Genomic DNA, 19,243 nt, shown 5'->3' on the forward strand with positions numbered 1-19,243 from the left:
TCTCTGTTTATTCCAAGTTATCTTTATTGATAAAGGCATAATGAAGACAGGATCAGTAAAATCCAATACTACAATATTACTTAACGTGGCATATTACTTACTAGTTGGCAGCAGCCATTTAGATAAGTTGCCGAATTATACAAGAAATTTTCAATTTTTAGGAAACCACGTTTAGATCGATTTAACTCAAGAAATCCAGTACTACAATATTACTTCAAGTGGCATATTACTTACCAGATAGCAGCAGCCATTAAAATAAGGACCAGGACGACGTGACCAAGTGCGCAATTTTGTAAGTCTACTGAATGACTGAAACGTATAACAGTGGGCAACATTAGAACAAAATACTTTTCATTGCTTTTTTAATTTACTGTAGGAAAGTTTCCGAAAAATACAGGAAATTTTCAATTTTTAGGAAACCACGTTTAGATCGACTTAAGTCAAGAAACTCTGTTCATATACGAATGTTTCCAATCTTAAATGGGTGATGTAAGGATACATAAAGAAGTAACTAATTATAGCCTTGGCATCGTCACACCTTGCATTCTCCTAGTCGATCGCCCACGATTGTGTTGTCAGGGGGCAGCTGGTTTCACCCGCAAAGGCAGCTCTGCGACTCGCGCTGTTAGTTATCGCCTCCAACCCTCAGCTCGTTCGAAGGTATCGGCCACCCGGCGTTCCGCAGCGACCCCGAAATCGGAAATTCGCGAGTTTGCGGCGGCTGCGGCGAGGCCAGAGACTCGCCGGAAGGGTTGGGGTTTAGAGCGCTGTGGAAAGGGGATGGGGGTCTCTGCCCCCACTCGCCGTTATTGCCCCAGCTGGAGCCGGGCTGTCCGCCGCCATTGATTATCCATGAAGCTCCGGGCGCTCCGGCGGCCGACGGGACAGAAGCGTCGCACCCCTCTCCTTGCCACTCCACACCGGCCGGCCCAGCGCAGAGCGGCTTGTTTTTGCACGGGTCACTGGCTGCGGCCCGCTGTCCTCCAGCCATCCAATCCACCAGGAGGTCGCCGCACCGCCTCCTCTGCGGCGGGTAAAAGAGCACCAGGAGGAATCACCGTGGCTGCACTGCACGACCCAGCCGGCGGTCGTCCCCAGCCGCGACGGCTGCCTCACTCTTGACACAGTAACTGGAGACCCGTCCTTCAGGAACAGCTGAGCCCTTCAATGCCATCAGCTGTCCATCGTGGAGGTAAACACAACATTTAGTGGACAAGACCTGTTATGGAGAATCGTGCGGGAACATCTCGGGCAAAGTAAATCTAGAGGAAATGTAATGTCCATTCTTGCTTCCTGAGTCTGTATGGTTGGTTCCAAAGGTCCACATATTAATTATTAATCACACCTTTAATTGATGGCGTCCACAATCGACTTAAACAAGAGAGCATAACCGAGGACATCTCAGTCGGAATTTCTCTTATAAATCGTGAACCGTTTAATTAACTTAAAAATCCAGAAAAGTATTGCGACTACAAGTCAAAAAGTTCGTACAGTGACTAAATTTACTACCCGGCCGGAGTGGCCGTGCGGTTCTAGGCGCTGAAGTCTGGAACGGAGCGACTGCTACGGTCGCAGATTCGAATCCCGCCTCAGGTCTGAATTTGTGGATGTCCATAGGTTAGTTAGGTTTAATTAGTTCTAAGTTCTAGGCGACTGATGACCTGAAAAGATAAGTCGCATAGTGCTCAGAGCCATTTGAACCATTTGAACTAAATTTACTAATTATCATAGTAAAAATGCCAGACGCAAACGAAGTTAAAAATCCTGTTAAAATCTTAAATAGCATTCGATTAAATGAATGACTTTCTGGGCCACTTAAAGAATTAAATTTTACACATCACTTAGGGTGGAAGTGCTCTCAGGAATTACAATAACAACAGACTTCGACATCACACTGGCATCACGTGATGGAATGGCTACAATTTGGGGTAACAAAGGACCTCTAAGTCATGTCACACTTAATGCTCGTCAGTTATCAGTACAAACTCTTGGGTTTATAAGCGCAGTTATTAAGCTAACGGGAACACATGAAAGGAATAGATGCGCAGGGCCAGAACAAATGAACACGAGTTGAAAGGAAGAAATTCAGATTTCCAAAAACGAAAATAACTTTAACTTCTTGGACTTAAGTCACTACCATTGTGATTAAGGAATAGTCTCAAAATAACTACTTAAACATAGAGATGGCTCCAGCTCTACCGACCAGTGTCTTCTATCTGAGAGCAGAATTTCTCCTGTTGTATACAATTTTAAAACAATTTACTGGAATTCAGCCAGGTAATATTTACAGCGCCCGCCGATTATTAGGCGGGTATACACCCCGCCATTTTCTAGGCACAAACTGCCAATATTTCCTGGCTGAATTCCCGTAAGTTGTTTGAAAAGCGTCTCCTATAATAGGTATTTATTTAACCACGAACCTGCCCACTCTCAGCACACTTAAATTACTTCAAAGATCTAAAGAACAACTTCATCACAGCCCTGATACCTACACTCAGCTTGATCCCGGGCTTTCTTTCCTAAAAATAAGAGAAAATTAGAAGTAACCATCGTAGTAAACAACGAAAGTACGTTAAAGCTGGTAGGATATCCCACAAGAATCAAAATTTTCTCACGAAGTTTTTCAGATCTCACGTTAAAAGAAGAGAGTTTCTGCAACAATCGGAAATAAGCAAGCGGTATCCACGGAATGTTCACGATCCAAGCCACCATCCCACTGCTGTACCACAACAGCCAAGGCTCGCCGCAAGGAGTGCAGTGGAAATTTCTGTCCGCTAAGCTCCAGGCCAGCGGACCCTCCCGCTGCGACACGCTTGAAGATGCCACGGCAAAAGTCATGCGTCCTCAGCTCGTGGTCGTGCGGTAGCGTTCTCGCTTCCCACGCCCGCGGTCCCGGGTTCGATTCCCGGCGGGGTCGGGGGATTTCTATTCCTCGTGATGTCTGGGTTTTGTGTGCTGTCCTTAGGTTAGTTAGGTTTAAGTAGTCTAAGTTCTAGGGGACTGATGACCATAGATGTTAAGTCCCATAGTGCTCAGTGCCATTTGAACAATTTTGAAAGTCATGCAAAATCTGTTCGCCTCTCAAGTCCGTAGCAAGTGCACAGCCACCACTAAGAGCGCACCAGAACTCACTTCGTCTCAAGGAACGCCGTCTAACCTCTGTCTTTTACGCTCACCTAGCGAGCATTACTGAACATCGATTCCCCTCCATCATAACCTCAGATCGCAGCCAAACGGTGGACCATTATCTATATATGAGACAAAGAGGATTTTAGCAAACGATACATAAAACTGCTACCCCGTGACTCACTGTACAAAGTGTAGCATTATTAATCTTAAGCTTGTAAATTCATTTCCAATCCCTCTATCCTTGCATATCACTCACCTCTTGTCCTTTGCCAGTTGAAACCTCTAACTTCCTTCAGTTATTTACGGCACAGTTGGCACAGAATAGTATTAATACATTCACTCGCAAAATATGACACTCCTTAAGTAATAAAATATCACTAGCGGGTTCGATCCCCGCCACTGCCTTAATTTTGATAAATAATCAGCATTGGCGGCCGAAGACTTCCGGCATAAGAAGTCAGCCTCATTCTGCCAACGGCCTTGTCAAAGAGGGCGGAGGAGCGGATAGAGATTCAGGGCACTCTCTTGTCCTAGGGGCGGGAAATTGCCCCTAAAGGCAAAAGAATCTGCAATGATCAACGACATGAGAATGCAGAAGGCAATGGAACACCACTGCATTAAAGACACGTAACTTGTATCCACAGGACATGTGGCCTGTAATTGAAGAAGTGTCATGATGATCTCTCCATCGCCAAAAGATTCCGGAATAGTTCCCCATTCGGATCTCCGGGAGGGCACTGCCCAGTGGGAGGTTACCACGAGAAAAAGATTGAATAATCAACGAAAGGATAACGTTCTACGGGTCACGGCGCGGAATGTCAGAAGCTTGAACGTGGTACGGAAACCAGAAAATCTGAAAAGGGAAATGCAAAGGCTCAATCTAGATATAGTTGGGGTCAGCGAAGTGAAGTGGAAGGGAGACAAGGATTTCTGGTCAGATGAGTATCGGGTAATATCAACAGCAGCAGAAAATGGTATAACAGGTGTAGGATCCGTTATGAATAGGAAGGTAGGGCAGAGGGTGTGTTACTGTGAACAGGTCAGTGACCGGTTTGTTCTAATCAGAATCGAAAGCAGACCAACACCGACAACGATAGTTCAGGTATACATGCCGACGTCGCGAGCTGAAGATGAACAGATAGAGAAAGTGTATGAGGATATTGAAAGGGTAATACAGTATGTAAAGGGGGACGAAAATCTAATAGTCATGGGCGACTGGAATGCAGTTGTAGGGGAAGGAGTAGAAGAAAAGGTTACAGGAGAATATGTGCTTGGGACAAGGAAGGAAAGAGGAGAAAGACTATTTGTGTTCTGTAACAAGATTCTGCTAGTAATAGCGAATTCCCTGTTAAAGAATCACAAGAGGAGGAGGTATACTTGGAAAAGGCCAGGAGATACGGGAAGATTTCAGTTAGATTACATCATGGTCAGACAGAGATTTCGAAATCAGATACTGGATTGTAAGGCGTACCCAGGAGCAGATATAGACTCAGATCACAATATAGTTGTGATGAAGCGTAGGCTGAAGTTCAAGACATTAGTCAGGAAGAATCAATACGCAAAGAAGTGGGATACGGAAGTACTAAGGAATGACGAGATACGTTTGAGGTTCTCTAACGATATAGATACAGCAATAAGGAATAGCGCAGTAGACAGTACAGTGGAAGAGGAATGGACATCTCTAAAAAGGTCCATCACAGAAGTTGGGAAGGAAAACATAGGTACAAAGAAGGTAGCTGCGAAGAAACCATGGGTAACAGAAGAAATACTTCAGTTGATTGATGAATGGAGGAAGTACAAACATGTTCCGGGAAAATCAGGAATATAGAAATACAAGTCGCTGAGGAATGAAATAAATAGCAAGTGCAGGGAAGCTAAGACGAAATGGCTGCAGGAAAAATGTGAAGACACCGGAAAAGATATGATTGTCGGAAGGACAGACTCAGCATACAGGAAAGTCAAATCAACCTTTGGTGACATTAAAAGCATCGGTGGTAACATTAAGAGTGCAACGGGAATTCCACTGTTAAATGCAGAGGAGAGAGCAGATAGGTGGAAAGAGTACATTGAAAGCTTCTATGAGGGTGAAGATTTGTCTGATGTGATACAATAAGAAACAGGAGACGATTTAGAAGAGATAGGGGATCCAGTATTAGAATCGGAATTTAAAAGAGCTTTGGAGGACTTACGGTCAAATAAGGCTGAAGGGACAGATAACATTCCATCAGAATTTCTAAAATCATTGGGGGAAGTGTCAACAAAACGACTATTCACGTTGGTGTGTAGAAGATATGAGTCTGGCGATATACCATCTGACTTCGGGAAAAGCATCATCCTCACAATTCCGAAGACGGCAAGAGCTGACAAGTGCGAGAATTATCGCACAATCAGCTTAATAGCTGAAAAAAGTGGGGATAAGCTATAGGGAGAGACGGGTCATATACAATATGTACAACAAACAAGAGGGAATAATAAGAGTGCACGATCAAGAACGAAGAGTTCATATTAAGAAGGGTGTAAGACAAGGCTGTAGCCTTTCGCCCCTACTCTTAAATCTGTACATCGAGGAAGCAATGATGGAAATAAAAGAAAGGTTCAGGAGTGGAATTAAAATACAAGGTGAAAGGATATCAATGATACGATTCGCTGATGACATTGCTATCCTGAGTGAAAGTGAAGAAGAATTAAATGATCTGCTGAACGGAATGAACAGTCTAATGAGTACACAGTATGGTTTGAGAATAAATGGGAGAAAGACGAAGGTTATGAGAAGTAGTAGAAATGAGAACAGCGAGAAACTTAAAATCAGGATTGATGGTCACGAAGTCTATGAAGTTATGGAATTCTGCTACCTAGGCAGTAAAATAACCAATGACGGATGGAGCAAAGAGGACATCAAAAGCAGACTCGCTATGGCAAAAAAGGAATTTCTGACCAAGAGAAGTCTACTAATATCAAATACCGGCCTTAATTTGAGGAAGAAATTTCTGAGGATGTACGTCTGGAGTACAGCATTGTATGGTTGTGAAACATAGATTGTGGGAAAACCGGAACAGAAGAGAATCGAAGCATTTGAGATGTGGTGCTATAGACGAATGTTGAAGATTAGGTGGGCTGATAAGGTAAGGAATGAGGAGGTTCTACGTAGAATCGGAGAGGAAAGGAATATGTGGAAAACACTGATAAGGAGAAGGGACAGGATGATGGGACATCTGCTAAGACATGAGGGAATTACATCCTTGGTACTAGAGAGAGCTGTAGAGGGCAAGAACTGTAGAGGAAGAAAGAGATTGGAATACGTCAAGCAAATAATTGAGGACGTAGGTTGCAAGGGCTGCTCTGAGATGAAGAGGTTAGCGCAGGAAAGGAATTCATGGCGGGCCGCATCAAATCAGTCAGTAAACTGATGACCAAAAAACAAAAGCAGGAATTTTTTGTGGTCTTTCCAAGGTGTTTGCACGCAAAGGTCATGTTGTTCTCTTAGAAGAAACCTACGTTTTATTGAATAATGAATTTACAAACAACTTCTTTGGGTCATATTTGACAAGCAGAGTGCAAAACGTTGTACTGAATAGTTCAGTAGTTCAACATTTCAATAGTTCTAACTGCGCTGAAAGGCTAAGGAATGTTAATGACTGGATAGAAACCTTGAAGGATGTACCACATGTTTCAGTTTTTGGTTCACTTTTATTCTTATGAATGTGTTCAAACATTCTGCAAACAATACTAGATTTATAAACAATTCCATCAGAGAGAGAGAGAGAGAGAGAGAGAGAGACAGACAGAAGAAACTGTTACCGATGTTTTTCAAAGACCTGTTAAGTAGGTGTGTGCAACAAATAGAGACATACGAAAAATTGCGTATTTCCGCTCAATAAAATCGTAGTGGTGTAGCTTTCTGGGGTAACTCATCAGTAAGAGAGGAAGTATTGGTTGCACAAAAGCGAGCAATAAGAATAATAGACCACCTGTGGTAATTGTGTACGCACCTCTTCTAGAAGTTACGCATTTTAATTGCGCCCTAATGAAATTCGTCACAAATAATCCATCGAATTTGGAGAAGAGCAGTAGAAGAAAGCACGACCTCTCTTACCTATGATAAAACCTGTTAGTTGCTCAGAATGGAAATCGAACAAAATATTATATCTCCTGTGTGGTGTCACCGCCAGACACCACACTTGCTAGGTGGTAGCCTTTAAATCGGCCGCGGTTCGTTAGTATACGTCGGACCCGCGTGTCGCCACTATCAGTGATTGCAGACCGAGCGCCGCCACACGACAGGTCTAGAGAGACTTCCTAGCACTCGCCCCAGTTGTACAGCCGACTTTGCTAGAAATGGTTCACTGACAAATTACGCTCTCATTTGCCGAGACGATAGTTAGCATAGCCATCAGCTACGTCATTTGCTACGACCTAGCAAGGCGCCATTAAATTTGCATTAATATTTCCACTAATAGCGTACAATATATCCGATAAACTGAAACGTTCCACACTTCCGCTGAATGAATCGTTCAGGTGATCTGTGAAACATGTCGCAAACGAATTTAATTCAGAAGGTGGATTGTCTGCCTTGTGATCTTCGTCCTTCTCTAGGATTACACTCTACAACTGTCTTTGGACCGCCCATTTCCATTTTGAGGACTTAGCCCTTTCTGCACCATCGTCTCTTCTTTTCCGATATTTACTAGTGACACCAAGAAAAGACCTTTCCATAGCGCTCCTAGTTGCGCGTAGTTTTCTTTTCCAAAACTCTTTTAAAATCCAAGTGTTGACGTTAGTTCAGAGAGAACACATTTCTCATACACAATCATTTTTGAGTATGGTTGCATATTAGACTTAAAACTGGTTTCGTTTCTTACATAAGGTCTTCAATGTAGCTTCATGCGGAGACAAATGAGAGATTTGGAATCTCCTTGGATACTAATTACCTTTCCCAGATAAATATATCTGTTAACCATTTTTAGTCAGTTGCCTTTCAATATTATTTATCTTATAATAACTCACTTGTTGTGCCTAGTGTTAATTTTTGACAGATTTATCTTGAGAATCACTTCTTATAGAGAGTAACAGTTCTTTACATTTCCATAAATATTTTCACTAATTGCGTACAAAATATCCGATAAAATTGAACGTTCCACACTTTATTGCCTACCAACCACAATTTACTGACACTTTTCGCATTTACACTAATTTTTCTGTCTTTCCAAACAGCTTAGGACGTATCCATTTCAAGGACTCCTAGAAGCCGTTTCGGAGATATACTTATTGTCATCCTGCTTGATTCCTCCTCCAATGGAAAACTAACTCAATTTTCCTGTGCTGACAGGAGCCATCGATGCACTATAGATGTTACAGAATGTACTTATGTACTTTGTTTCCAGACCTCGTTAGGTCAGTGGCTGTATAGCTGTAATGTCGCTGACCGAAACAAAGGCGTTTTCAAAGTCTCCAATGTAGCATTTCATACTCATTGGCAGTAGAGATTTTTGCCACTTTTTTTCCTTTTTCTTCCAAAAAACCCTAGGTTTTTCGGTCGTGAGACATCATTACCACCTCTAGTGCCATTAGGCACTTAGTTTATAGTTTTTCTTACTTTTTTGAAGAATTTCAAAAACTTCGTCATTTTCATGTGTGTATTGTATTCTTTTGGTTCATGAGAGTTTCGTATAATTAGCTGTAGAAATTCCTTATGTGCTGCAGAATTTATTGCTTATCTGTTGTGCTCTATTATATCACTGTCAGTTACTGATGCTTCTCTTTCATCAGTAATAATATTTTGTTTAACTTTCAGATTCTTTTATTCTCTAATGAAAATTTTGTAATATTTTCGTTATACCTTTCTGCTTCTATTTTCTTCGTAATACGCTCACTTTGTTTCGATTATTCTATCTTGTAAATAGGTATTTTAATTTACACTTCTCGTCTCTTTGACAGTAATGCTCCTTGCATTCGACATGACGAAGAGAATACAGAAAAAAAAATTTTTTTCTCAGTTTTCGTTATCGTGTCGACATGTATTTCCTTTTCTTGGCTGTTCTAACGTCATCTGAAGATACCTCCGGGTTTCTTTTTCCTTTCAATTACTTTATCCATGTTGATAATTCCTTTCTTCACTGATATTAGTTTCCTTGTCCCTTACCGAATTTTTATATCTACTTCTGTTATTATCAGTCATGGTCGTGCCAGTATTAAGTTATTTTAAAAGTGAAACGACTTTGATTATTTTGTTCTGATTTACAATAATAAAATCTTATTTCATTCAGAACCTAGTGATATCGACTTATTCGCGTCAAGATAAAGCTGTTCAATAATAAAAAAAATTATTCTCTCCAGCAAAAAGAAAAAAAAGTCTTTCGCCTCTTTCACTTATATCGTCGATTCCATTGTATGCTACAGAAGCACCTCCTTATTTTAGAGACGAATTTTGCATATACGATTGATTGATTGTGTCATTCTCTTATGAATGAACCCCAAATATTATATTTAACTACAATCCCCAATTATGGGTTTGAAATGATACTCCTGTCTATTTTCGATTACATCTTTTACCTTCTCATAACACTCTTCTAGCTCAGCGATGCAGTAGCTTGAATTAGGGATATACAGTTGCGCTATTTGTTACATGTATTTCTTTGATCTTCTTATAACAATTTGTTCAATGGTACAGAATACTTCCTGAGTTTAACATTACACACTGTGCACCTTTAAGGCCCACTTCACTCAGAGCAACAACAGACACACCATGTCCTCCTCAGTTCAACTTAGTTGATATTGAGCTGCAAATGATCAGCTGTTCCATGTGCAACCGAGAGATTGGTGTAGTGATTAGCACACTGCCCTCGAATTCGAGAAGACCACTGCTCAAATACGCGTCTGATGATCCAGAATTAGGATTTGGTTATTTCCCTAAATCACTCCAGGCGAATGCTTTGATGGTACTTTTGAAAGGGCACGGTCGCCTTCCTTCCCCGTGTTTGACAAAATCCGAACTTGTGCTCCATCTCTAATGATTCCGATGTCAACAAGACGTTGAACCCATTCTTCCTTCATACGTTCGTTTTATATGTGGAGACGTAGAGAAGTTTGGAATTTCCGATAGTAGTAGGTTTCTGCAGGGGACACGTTAAAGCATCCCCCACGCATACATCTCATTGTTTGGGGTACAACCCGGAATATTTTACGACAGCACTAGTAATCGAGTAAGACTTAAGTGGTTGAAGCATAATCGCCACACTTGCTTCAGAACAGATTGGTGATTTAATTTTCCACGTCACTCCTGTCATGAGTTAGAGACGCCCATGGCAGTCCACTCTACAGGAGTTAAGCTGCCGCCCATGTTGTCAGTTTCGACCCATACTGGGTATCTGGGCCATATCCGGGAGACTTTTCAGCCATATCTGAGAGACATTCCTCGATCCGCTAGCCTGAGAGGCACCCGATAAGGGACCAGCAACCCCACACCACCAAACGGTAATTCTGTGTCTTATCTCCATACTCTCTCGGTAATTAGGAGCCCAGCCGCAATGCTGAACTAAAGATGGGTACTTGACACGCTGCAATAACGGAAAACACATCGTACCAACTTTGGTGTTGACGATCGTAATTGCAACAGGTATGTAGCATTTCCGTAAGTGAGGTTTAGATGCGAAATATAACAGAACACATTCTCCTAGGCCGGTCATATCCCTTACTTCCTAGAAATACCTACCTCTGAAGTTTTCTTGAGCATCTGTTACTGTTAATTTGTTACCGTTTTTTTTAATACCCGACATGTTTTCCTGTGTACGAGCAAAATCTGGCTATAATTCAGTTTCATTTATTTAATAAAATTGAGTTGCCTAAGAAAATTTATTTGCACCCTAACAACTCTCAACCATCTCCACCCTACCGCCTAATGTGCTGCCTATACAGTTCGTCTTTGTCATAAATATTTACGTATTCGTGGGTAAACTTCAGACAAAGTTGATGCAGCCATATAACAAATGCGCTTGTTATATGTATGTTCCATTATTCAAGAGAAGAACACCTGGAAAAATAAGTTCTGAAGCGAAGTGTTCACATCCAGTCGATTTAGCAATCTTACAGCTTCGTCTGCCTCTCGCCGCTGATAGAAGCACGTATCAGAAATTATTTCGAGCTGTAGAGGAATACAGTATGCTATCTGCTTGTCATACCAAAATAGAAAATTTTGTATTTATATATTGCAGCCATGTGTCCTAAACTGCCGGCCGCGGTGGTCTAGCGGTTCTAGGCGCTTAGTCCGGCACCGCGGGACTGCTACGGTCGCAGGTTCGAATCCCGCCTCGGGCATGGTTGTGTGTGATGTCCTTAGGTTAGTTAGGTTTAAGTACTTCTAAGTTCTAGGGGACTGATGACCACAGATGTTAAGTCCAATACTGCTCAGAGCCATTTGTCCTAAACTAACTGTAGTAGCGAACCTTGGACGTAACGACTCTTGGGAGTAAGAGGCACTACTTTCTGAAGTTGTTGAATGTTAAGAATGAATCACCGGTAATTATTGACAAATAGTGCATTTTTCTCATTTATGAATGAGATTAACGTTTTCAAGCAAATATACTTCACTGGTTGGCTGTGAGGTAGTTTATAGTGTGACACGCTCCCGTTTATAACAGTGCAAGAGCAGCAGTTAATTCTATAGTCCACGTGATTCCTTAAGGTGACGATTACCAAGCTGTAAGATCGAATGTCCCATTTTCTCTAAGGGCATTCCATTACTTTTGCATTAACAGATCTCGTAATTGTTATAGTTCACAAGTCATTTCATACTAAAAGTATTCCTTCATGTCGTTCAGGCACTTCAAGAGCTGTTGTAGCTTAAATACGCATGTTATTATATTTATTTATTTATTTCACATGAACAGCTGCTATCTATCTTCAAACACGGAGTAATATAATTTAATAAGATTTAAAATTTATTATATCTGCTTTGACACCTTTTAATAAAGTGACTTAAAAACAAAGCAGGAATAACACTAAAAATACTATGAACGATGTAATGTAATTTAATTTAGCCCGACGCGGATCAGCAATCAGCAAACTAGCTCAGTACTCACGGTGGTTACGGGACCATAAATAATTAATTGTCTCTCTCCTGATTCCTCGCAGATATTCTCCGATTTACACTATTCGCCATCAAAATTGCTATACCAAGAGGATGACGTGCTACAGACGCGACATTTAACCGACAGGAAGAAGATGCTGTGATATGCAAATGATTAGCTTTTCAGAGCATTCACACAAGGTTGGCGCCGGTGGTGACACCTACAACGTGCTGACATTAGGAATGTTTCCAACCGATTTCTCATACACAAACAGCAGTTGACCGGCGTTGCCTGGTGAAACGTTGTTGTGATGCCTCGTGTAAGGAGGAGAAATGCGTACCATCACGTTTCCGACTTTGATAAAGGTCGTATTTGAGCCTATCGTGATTGTGGTTTATCGTATCGCGGCATTGCTGCTCGCATCGGTCGAGAACCAAAGACTGTTAGCAGAATATGGAATCGGTGGGTTCAGGAGGGTAATAAGGAACGCCTTGCAGGATCCCAACGGCCTCGTATCACTAGCAGTAGAGATGACAGGCAACTCATCCGCATGGTTATAACGGATTGTGCAGCCACGTCTCGATCCCTGAGTCAACAGATGAGGACGTTTGCAAGACATCAGCCATCTCCACGAACAGTTTGACGACGTTTGGAGCAGCATGGACTATCAGCTCGGAGACCATGGCTGCGGTTACTCTTGACGCAGCATCACTGACATGAGCGCCTGAGATGGTGTAGTCAACAACGAACCTTGGTGTACGAATGGCCAAACGTCATTTTTTCGGATTAATGCAGGTACTGTTTACAGCATCATGATGGTCGCATCCGTGTTTGGCGTCATTGCGGTGAACACACATTGGAAGCCTGTATTCGTCATCGCCATACTGGCGTATCACCAGGCGTGATGGTACGGGAAGCCATTGGTTACACGTCTCGGTCACCTCTTGTTCGCATAGACGGCACTTTGAATAGTGGACGTTACATTTCAGATGTGTTGCGACGCGGGCTGTACCTTCATTCTATCCCTGCGAAACCCTATATTTCAGCAGGATAATGCACGACCGCATGCTGCAGGTCCTGTACGGGCCTTTCTGGATACAGAAAAAGGTTCGACTGCTACCCTGGGCAGCACATTGCTGCATGGGCTGCTGTACCTGTTCATGCCATCCAAGCTCTGTTTGAGTTAATGCCCAGGTGTACAAGGCCTTTATTACGGCCAGAGGTGGTTGTTCTGGGTACTGATTTCTCAGGATCTATGCACCCAAATTGCGTGAAAATGTAATCACATGTGAGTTCTAATAAAATATATTTGTCCAGTGAATACCCGTTTATCATCTGCATTTCTTCTTGGTGTAGCAATTTTAATGGCCTGTAGTGTATATATCAAAAGTATAGTTAAAACTCTATAACACCAGATAATATTTAGTATGCCAGTTCAATTTGAAGTAATAAGACCCATATCTCCATATCGTGGTTTCGTCTCGAATACCAATGTAAGATAACAAGCACAATCTTTCACAGATGAAATATTAGAACTAGAATCCTGTGACCAGACCTTACTGCCTGGGATGTTATCTCGCAACCTTGAGATATTCGGAAAGTGAAATGTGTTAAAATATTCGTAGCGGCCACATAGATCGTAGAATGTGAAAGAAAGTTTAGTGTCCTTACCGGCGGCACGTCTCGGAGATGAGCGGAAGGAAAATTACTAATTATTTTCTAGTATGGCCTTGACAATGGCCAACACTCCGTTAAGGCCACGTCTACTCAGGATAAGGAAGGTTGAAGAATATACATTTCTGAATACCGTACACAAATTGGAAGTTATGAAGAACCACATTTTTTCTTCATTTTCAACTTACATAGACTATTGCAGCAAGATGAACTTCAGGCAATCGTTCTTTTCTCTTCTAGTCCAATAACAGAAGAAGACGACAATCGAATAGAGAGTTCAGGAACAGAATCTCGAATGTCCATGGAATTCTACATATTGCATTTGTTTACTCGCTGGCATGCTTCGCCAGATATTTGTACAGTAATTATCGATACATGGCATTTAAACCCTTCAAGTTCATGGCCACCTCAGGAGATACAGTACAAAAGTGCATTAATATTTTTCAGGAAACCTACTAATGGTGCATGTTTGTCACCTTACTTGTAAATGTTGCCTTAAAAACTCCAAGTTAAAAGAATGCAAATATTTTAAGTATGCAGCTGAGGGTGCTTATTTCTTACCATTAACTTCACCACGGTTTGAGATCGGATTAGCATTATAATGAAACCCAACATTGTTTTTTTCATACAGGAAAGTTACTTTCTAGTCAGTTAACGTTTTCTTATTTCCCATTATATTTCATATTTGCATTCTAATGAAACAGAGAATGTGGTTTTGCAGTTAATGTCTTCTATAGTATGCATGCATTACAGTTTACAGCATTCTACTCAAATCATTATATTCTGGTTCGTACGCTATATTGCTAGCTGATGACAATATTGACAGTACAGAAGATTTATTCTTGTTTTCGACTGGAGTAAAATTTTAGACAATATATGTGGATCAGAACAGTAACACATCCACGATCGAAACCGGCAGAAGCTCACTGAGATTTCTCCTCATGCCGATGGTCGTGTCGAAGCATGAAAATCCCATGGGACGTCTCTCCATTCTATTTATCTGACAAGTACAATCAAGAATATGATTAGCTATGTGCCCCATACAACCACATTTTTCTGTCTTAAATTGTTATGATCCCTTCAATAATACGCGAAATAACTAGTGACACTTTATGATTTGAAACTTTTATTACCTGCAAAATGAACTAGAATCAGGTGCCTCTTTAGACAGGCTTTTCAAATCCAGTACCTGACGTCTCCTATTGAAGGTATCGAAACTTTGTAGGTCATCTCGTTTTCTGTAGTACTAATTTTGTGTCTCTAATTGACGAAAAATAATGAAATAGAATGAGAAGCATGTTGGATATGAGTCAAGGGTTGCATCCACGCAAAACAACAACAACTTGCCAGAGTTAACTAGTTGTTGCTGCGAAGATTCCAACTAGTGGAAATTTTTGCCGTGAAGTGCCGTGCGGTTCTAGGCGCTACAGTCTGGAGCCGAGCGACCGCTCCAGTCACAGGTTCGAATCCTGCCTCGGGCATGGATATGTGTGATGTCCTTAGGTTAGTTAGGTTTAATTAGTTCTAAGTTCTAGGCGACTGATGACCTCAGAAGTTAAGTCGCATAGCGCCCAGAGCCATTTTGATTGCTGTGCTGTGATGCCTCCGCCAGCTTATACCTACACTGGCCGTTGGAATTTTGAATGAAGTCGAGTGGGAGGAGGGTGGGGGTAACACTGTTTCCTGGCTTGTGTAGGTTCAGCACATTCTACGCCTTTAATCTTCATGTTTACATGTTTATTTCTCAACAGAATTACCCTGGTGACCTACAAATTTCTCTAAATAAGGGACCATTTTGTTGGTACCGTCACTGTGGAATGTTTGATGTATCAACAACATCATCTCCCCTCGCAAAGCATCATAACTATCAAAGTGAGGTCTTCGAAAGCGTTCTTTAAGTTTTAGAAACAAATAATAATCGATAGGTTCCTAGTCGGGACTGTATGGAGGATGGTCGACGACAGTGAATCCACGGCTGGGGAACGTTGCAGATGTCGCAGCGTTCGTGTGTATTCTGGCGTTGTCATCTTGAAGGAGACGGTGCTCCACGCGTCACTGAACTCTTCGCAATTAAAGCTCGATCACGTAATACTGTTTCCCACGCACAGACGTTGTTAAGTCACACATCGCTACGTTACGCTCTAGAATTCGGAACAGCGGTAGAAAGCTGCAAGTATGTAGACATGTAGAATAAAGATGCTGAACATTGGTAAGGTTTATTTTATTTAAATGCCTTAAACAGATTTCATGTTAATAATTCGGAGGCAATAATTTTCAGTAAACCCTCGTACATTGTTAGTATTTTTAGACTGCTACAATACGACTTAGCTTGAATTGTAGAGGAGTTTAAGGTCCATTTTTCTCCGTTTCTGCATTAAGGAACGTTCTCCGCTTTGACGTCTTACGTGTGTCTTCACGAATGTGGTATTACCTTTCGAAAACCAAGTTACCCTCTGCCAAACAAGTAGTTCAATAAAGTCTCATTGCGGGTGAAGCATGCACAGGAAGAGAAACGTGACCGTGTAGCCAAGAACAGTAGCACATTATTACAATAGAGAAAGCAGCCGATTCAGGTTGACTGGGAGGCTGGCAGCAAGGCGCTGGTGGTCGGTGGGGAACAGGTGCTCGAAACAGTGGAGGTTGCAGGAATGTGAGTCACCGGCGAGGCTCGCCACGCGGTAGCCGCTGATGACGACGTTCCAGAAGCCAAAAGCATAGACGACCGATCACAGAACATGACTTCGGTGATCGTCAGATAACCTGCCACCGGTGGTGGGATGAGACCGCTGCTGCCCCCTGAAGGAAGGCTAGCTATGGCCTCGTGATGCTGGAAGAAGACGCAAGCAGCATGGCGCGGCCAGTGGAGGGCAGCCAACGTAAGGGGAGAGGAACAGTTCTGAGGAAAAGGAGAGACGTGCATGGCCATCGTCAAGAAAGACGTCCAAGTCGCCGTACACAGAAACGACAACCAGATTTCCTGCTGAATACTTATTTTGGTGGATTCAGAAAAGTACTAGTTTGAGGAGCGTCGAGCACCGCAGCAGCCTGGGGTGGGACCGTGTCCGCTGGCCACTGTTGGCGAAGACACTGGGCCTTCTTTCGCCAGCTTCGCCGCAGGAAAACAAGAAATGCATTCCGCGAAGCTACGAGGCGGTGCCATTGCGATTCCACTCCGGATTTGCTGTCGACTATGGAGTATCGAATTAATAGTCACTGTTTTGTTAATTACTTGCCTTACAGTTACGGTTATGGTTTAATAGTTTCGTCATTATCGAAGCTTTAGATTTGTAGCTGTGATGTTATTTTTAATCACTTTATTCTCCCTTTTACACAATTGTGTTATTTTCTTTACCAGGTAGCTACTTACAATTACTACCCTTCGCACGTTTCATGTGAATTTTAACTATGGATCTAATTCCACATATTGTGTGGTAGTTCATGTTTTATTGTCAGCCGCTCATGATGCAATCTGAAGTAATATTAATTTAGTGACCGTGGATACTGCATTTTAACTATTAAATTTGTGACACAGGTTAGAAATGTTCCCTAGCTGCAGTGCCATCTTCTGATCACAGTTTTTTGTATAAATGCCAGACGCATCCTGGCCATCCCCAGCATTTATTATGAAACTACGAGTATACAGCCAGGCACTGATACTTACATCAGAATATTAAATGGTATGTGTGGTTGTTTTCCACGAATGTTAATCACACAAACCTATTATCTCATTATTCTTATGTGTCACCAGGAATGCTATCGATTTTGCTTCAGTGTCATCAAGATGGACCTTTAAAAAAATAAAGTGCATATCATAAAAGGTGGGGAGACGAGACGTCACTGGGCCCTGCAATGAAATTTCCAGGCCCAGACGACAGAAAGCCCAGGCAAGTCCACGAGGCTCCCAGAGATGGGTGTGATATCCACGCCGTCATGGGAGGAACCCTTGGAGCAGAAAGAGGGCACCAGAGGGGGACATCAATCAGTGGAGATAAATGGGAGACTTGACAGGAGATGACAGGCCAGGTATAGCAGAAGTGGAAATGAGATGAATGAAGGCAGCAGAGGATGGGCAAACAGAGTCCACACAGTGGCAAGTACTGGTGGGATTTTGCTGGATTTGGGTGCACTAGAGCGGTAGGCACCTAAGACAGAGTTGCTGGGTTCGGAGGTGCTGGACTGGAAGGAGACAGAGTTGGAGTTTCTAGATAGGGAGACACTAGAGTAGAAGGTTCCAGAGCAGGAGGGGCAGTGGAACACGAGGCAGAGGAGCACTAGGTGCTGGATTGGTAGGTGATGGAGCAGGAGGTGCTGGATTTTGAAATGATAGGGCAGGAATTGTTGGAGCAGGAGTTGCTGGATTTGGTGACGCTGGAGTGGAAGGCCACCAAAGCAGGAATTGCAGGATTGGAAGGCGCTGGTGCAGGAGGCGTCCGAGTGTAGTTGCTGGATTTTGAGTCACTGGAACAATTGGCACCAGTGAAGAAGTTGCTGGATTCTGAGGTGCTGGAATAGGAGACACTGGAGTGGGAAATGCAGATTGGGAGGTGCTGGATGAAAAGGCACTGGAGCGCTAGGGGTTGTATTGTGATGTGCTGCAGCAGAAGATGTTGAAGCAGCATTTGCTGAATTTTGAGGTACAGGAGCAGGAGTTGCTGGAGGGAGGGTTGCTGTGTTCGGAGGTGCTGGAATAGGAGACACTGGAGTGGGAAATGCTGGATTGGGAGGTGCTGGAAGAGAAGGCACTGGAGCGCTAGGAGTTGTATTGTGAGGTGCTGGAGCAGAAGATGTTGAAGCATCATTAGCTGAATTTTGAGGCACAGGAGCAGGAGGTGCTGGAGGAAGGGTTGCTGTGTTCGGAGGTGCTGGAATAGGAGACACTGGAGTGGGAAATGCTGGATTGGGAGGTGCTGGAAGAGAAGGCACTGGAGCGCTAGGAGTTGTATTGTGAGGTGCTGGAGCAGAAGATGTTGAAGCATCATTAGCTGAATTTTGAGGCACAGGAGCAGGTGGTGCTGGAGTGGGGGTTGCTGTATTAGTAGGTGCTAGAGCAAGAGATCCCTGAGTGGGATTTTCTGGTTTTGGAGAGGCTGGAGTAGGACACATTGCAGTGGGAATTGCTAGATTGTGATGTTCTGGAGAAAGAGGCAGCAGAACAGTAATTGCTGGATTATGAGGAATGGAACAATGGGTAGTTGCTGGATAGGGAGGCACTAGATTGAGAGATTCCAGAGTGGGAGACGTAGAATTGAGACTCTCGGGAACTGGAAGTCCTGGAGTATGAGGTGCTGGATTGGGAAGTACTTAAATGGGAAGGTTTACTGAATGAGAGGCACTGAAACAGGACGAACTCGAACCATAGGCGCCCAATCATGAGTTGC

At 42.8% G+C, this 19,243-nt stretch overlaps 1 protein-coding gene across 1 annotated transcript; it reads right to left on the bottom strand.

The window, feature by feature from the left end:
- Nucleotides 1–625: 625 nt before the first annotated feature.
- LOC124805715 (vegetative cell wall protein gp1-like) lies at nucleotides 626–18,968 on the bottom strand. The gene is made up of 2 exons (XM_047266285.1): nucleotides 18,504–18,968; nucleotides 626–1,024 (listed from the first exon to the last, which is right to left on the bottom strand). Exons 1-2 carry the CDS (start codon nucleotides 18,966–18,968, stop codon nucleotides 626–628), a joined length of 864 nt encoding a protein of 287 aa, XP_047122241.1.
- Between the last annotated feature and the right edge of the window lie 275 nt (nucleotides 18,969–19,243).

This window comes from Schistocerca piceifrons, chromosome 7 (genome assembly GCF_021461385.2).
Source record: "Schistocerca piceifrons isolate TAMUIC-IGC-003096 chromosome 7, iqSchPice1.1, whole genome shotgun sequence".
Classification (NCBI taxonomy): Eukaryota; Metazoa; Arthropoda; class Insecta; order Orthoptera; family Acrididae; genus Schistocerca; species Schistocerca piceifrons.

Bases quoted from the DNA above. Each gene is read 5' to 3' on its own strand.
- LOC124805715 (XM_047266285.1), bottom strand. From the start codon at position 18,968: ATGTGTCCTACTCCAGCCTCTCCAAAACCAGAAAATCCCACTCAGGGA. The intron at 1,025-18,503 runs GTACCTCAAAAT...TACCCGCCGCAG, and splicing joins CTCCAGCAACTCCTGCTCCT to AGGAGGCGGTGCGGCGACCT.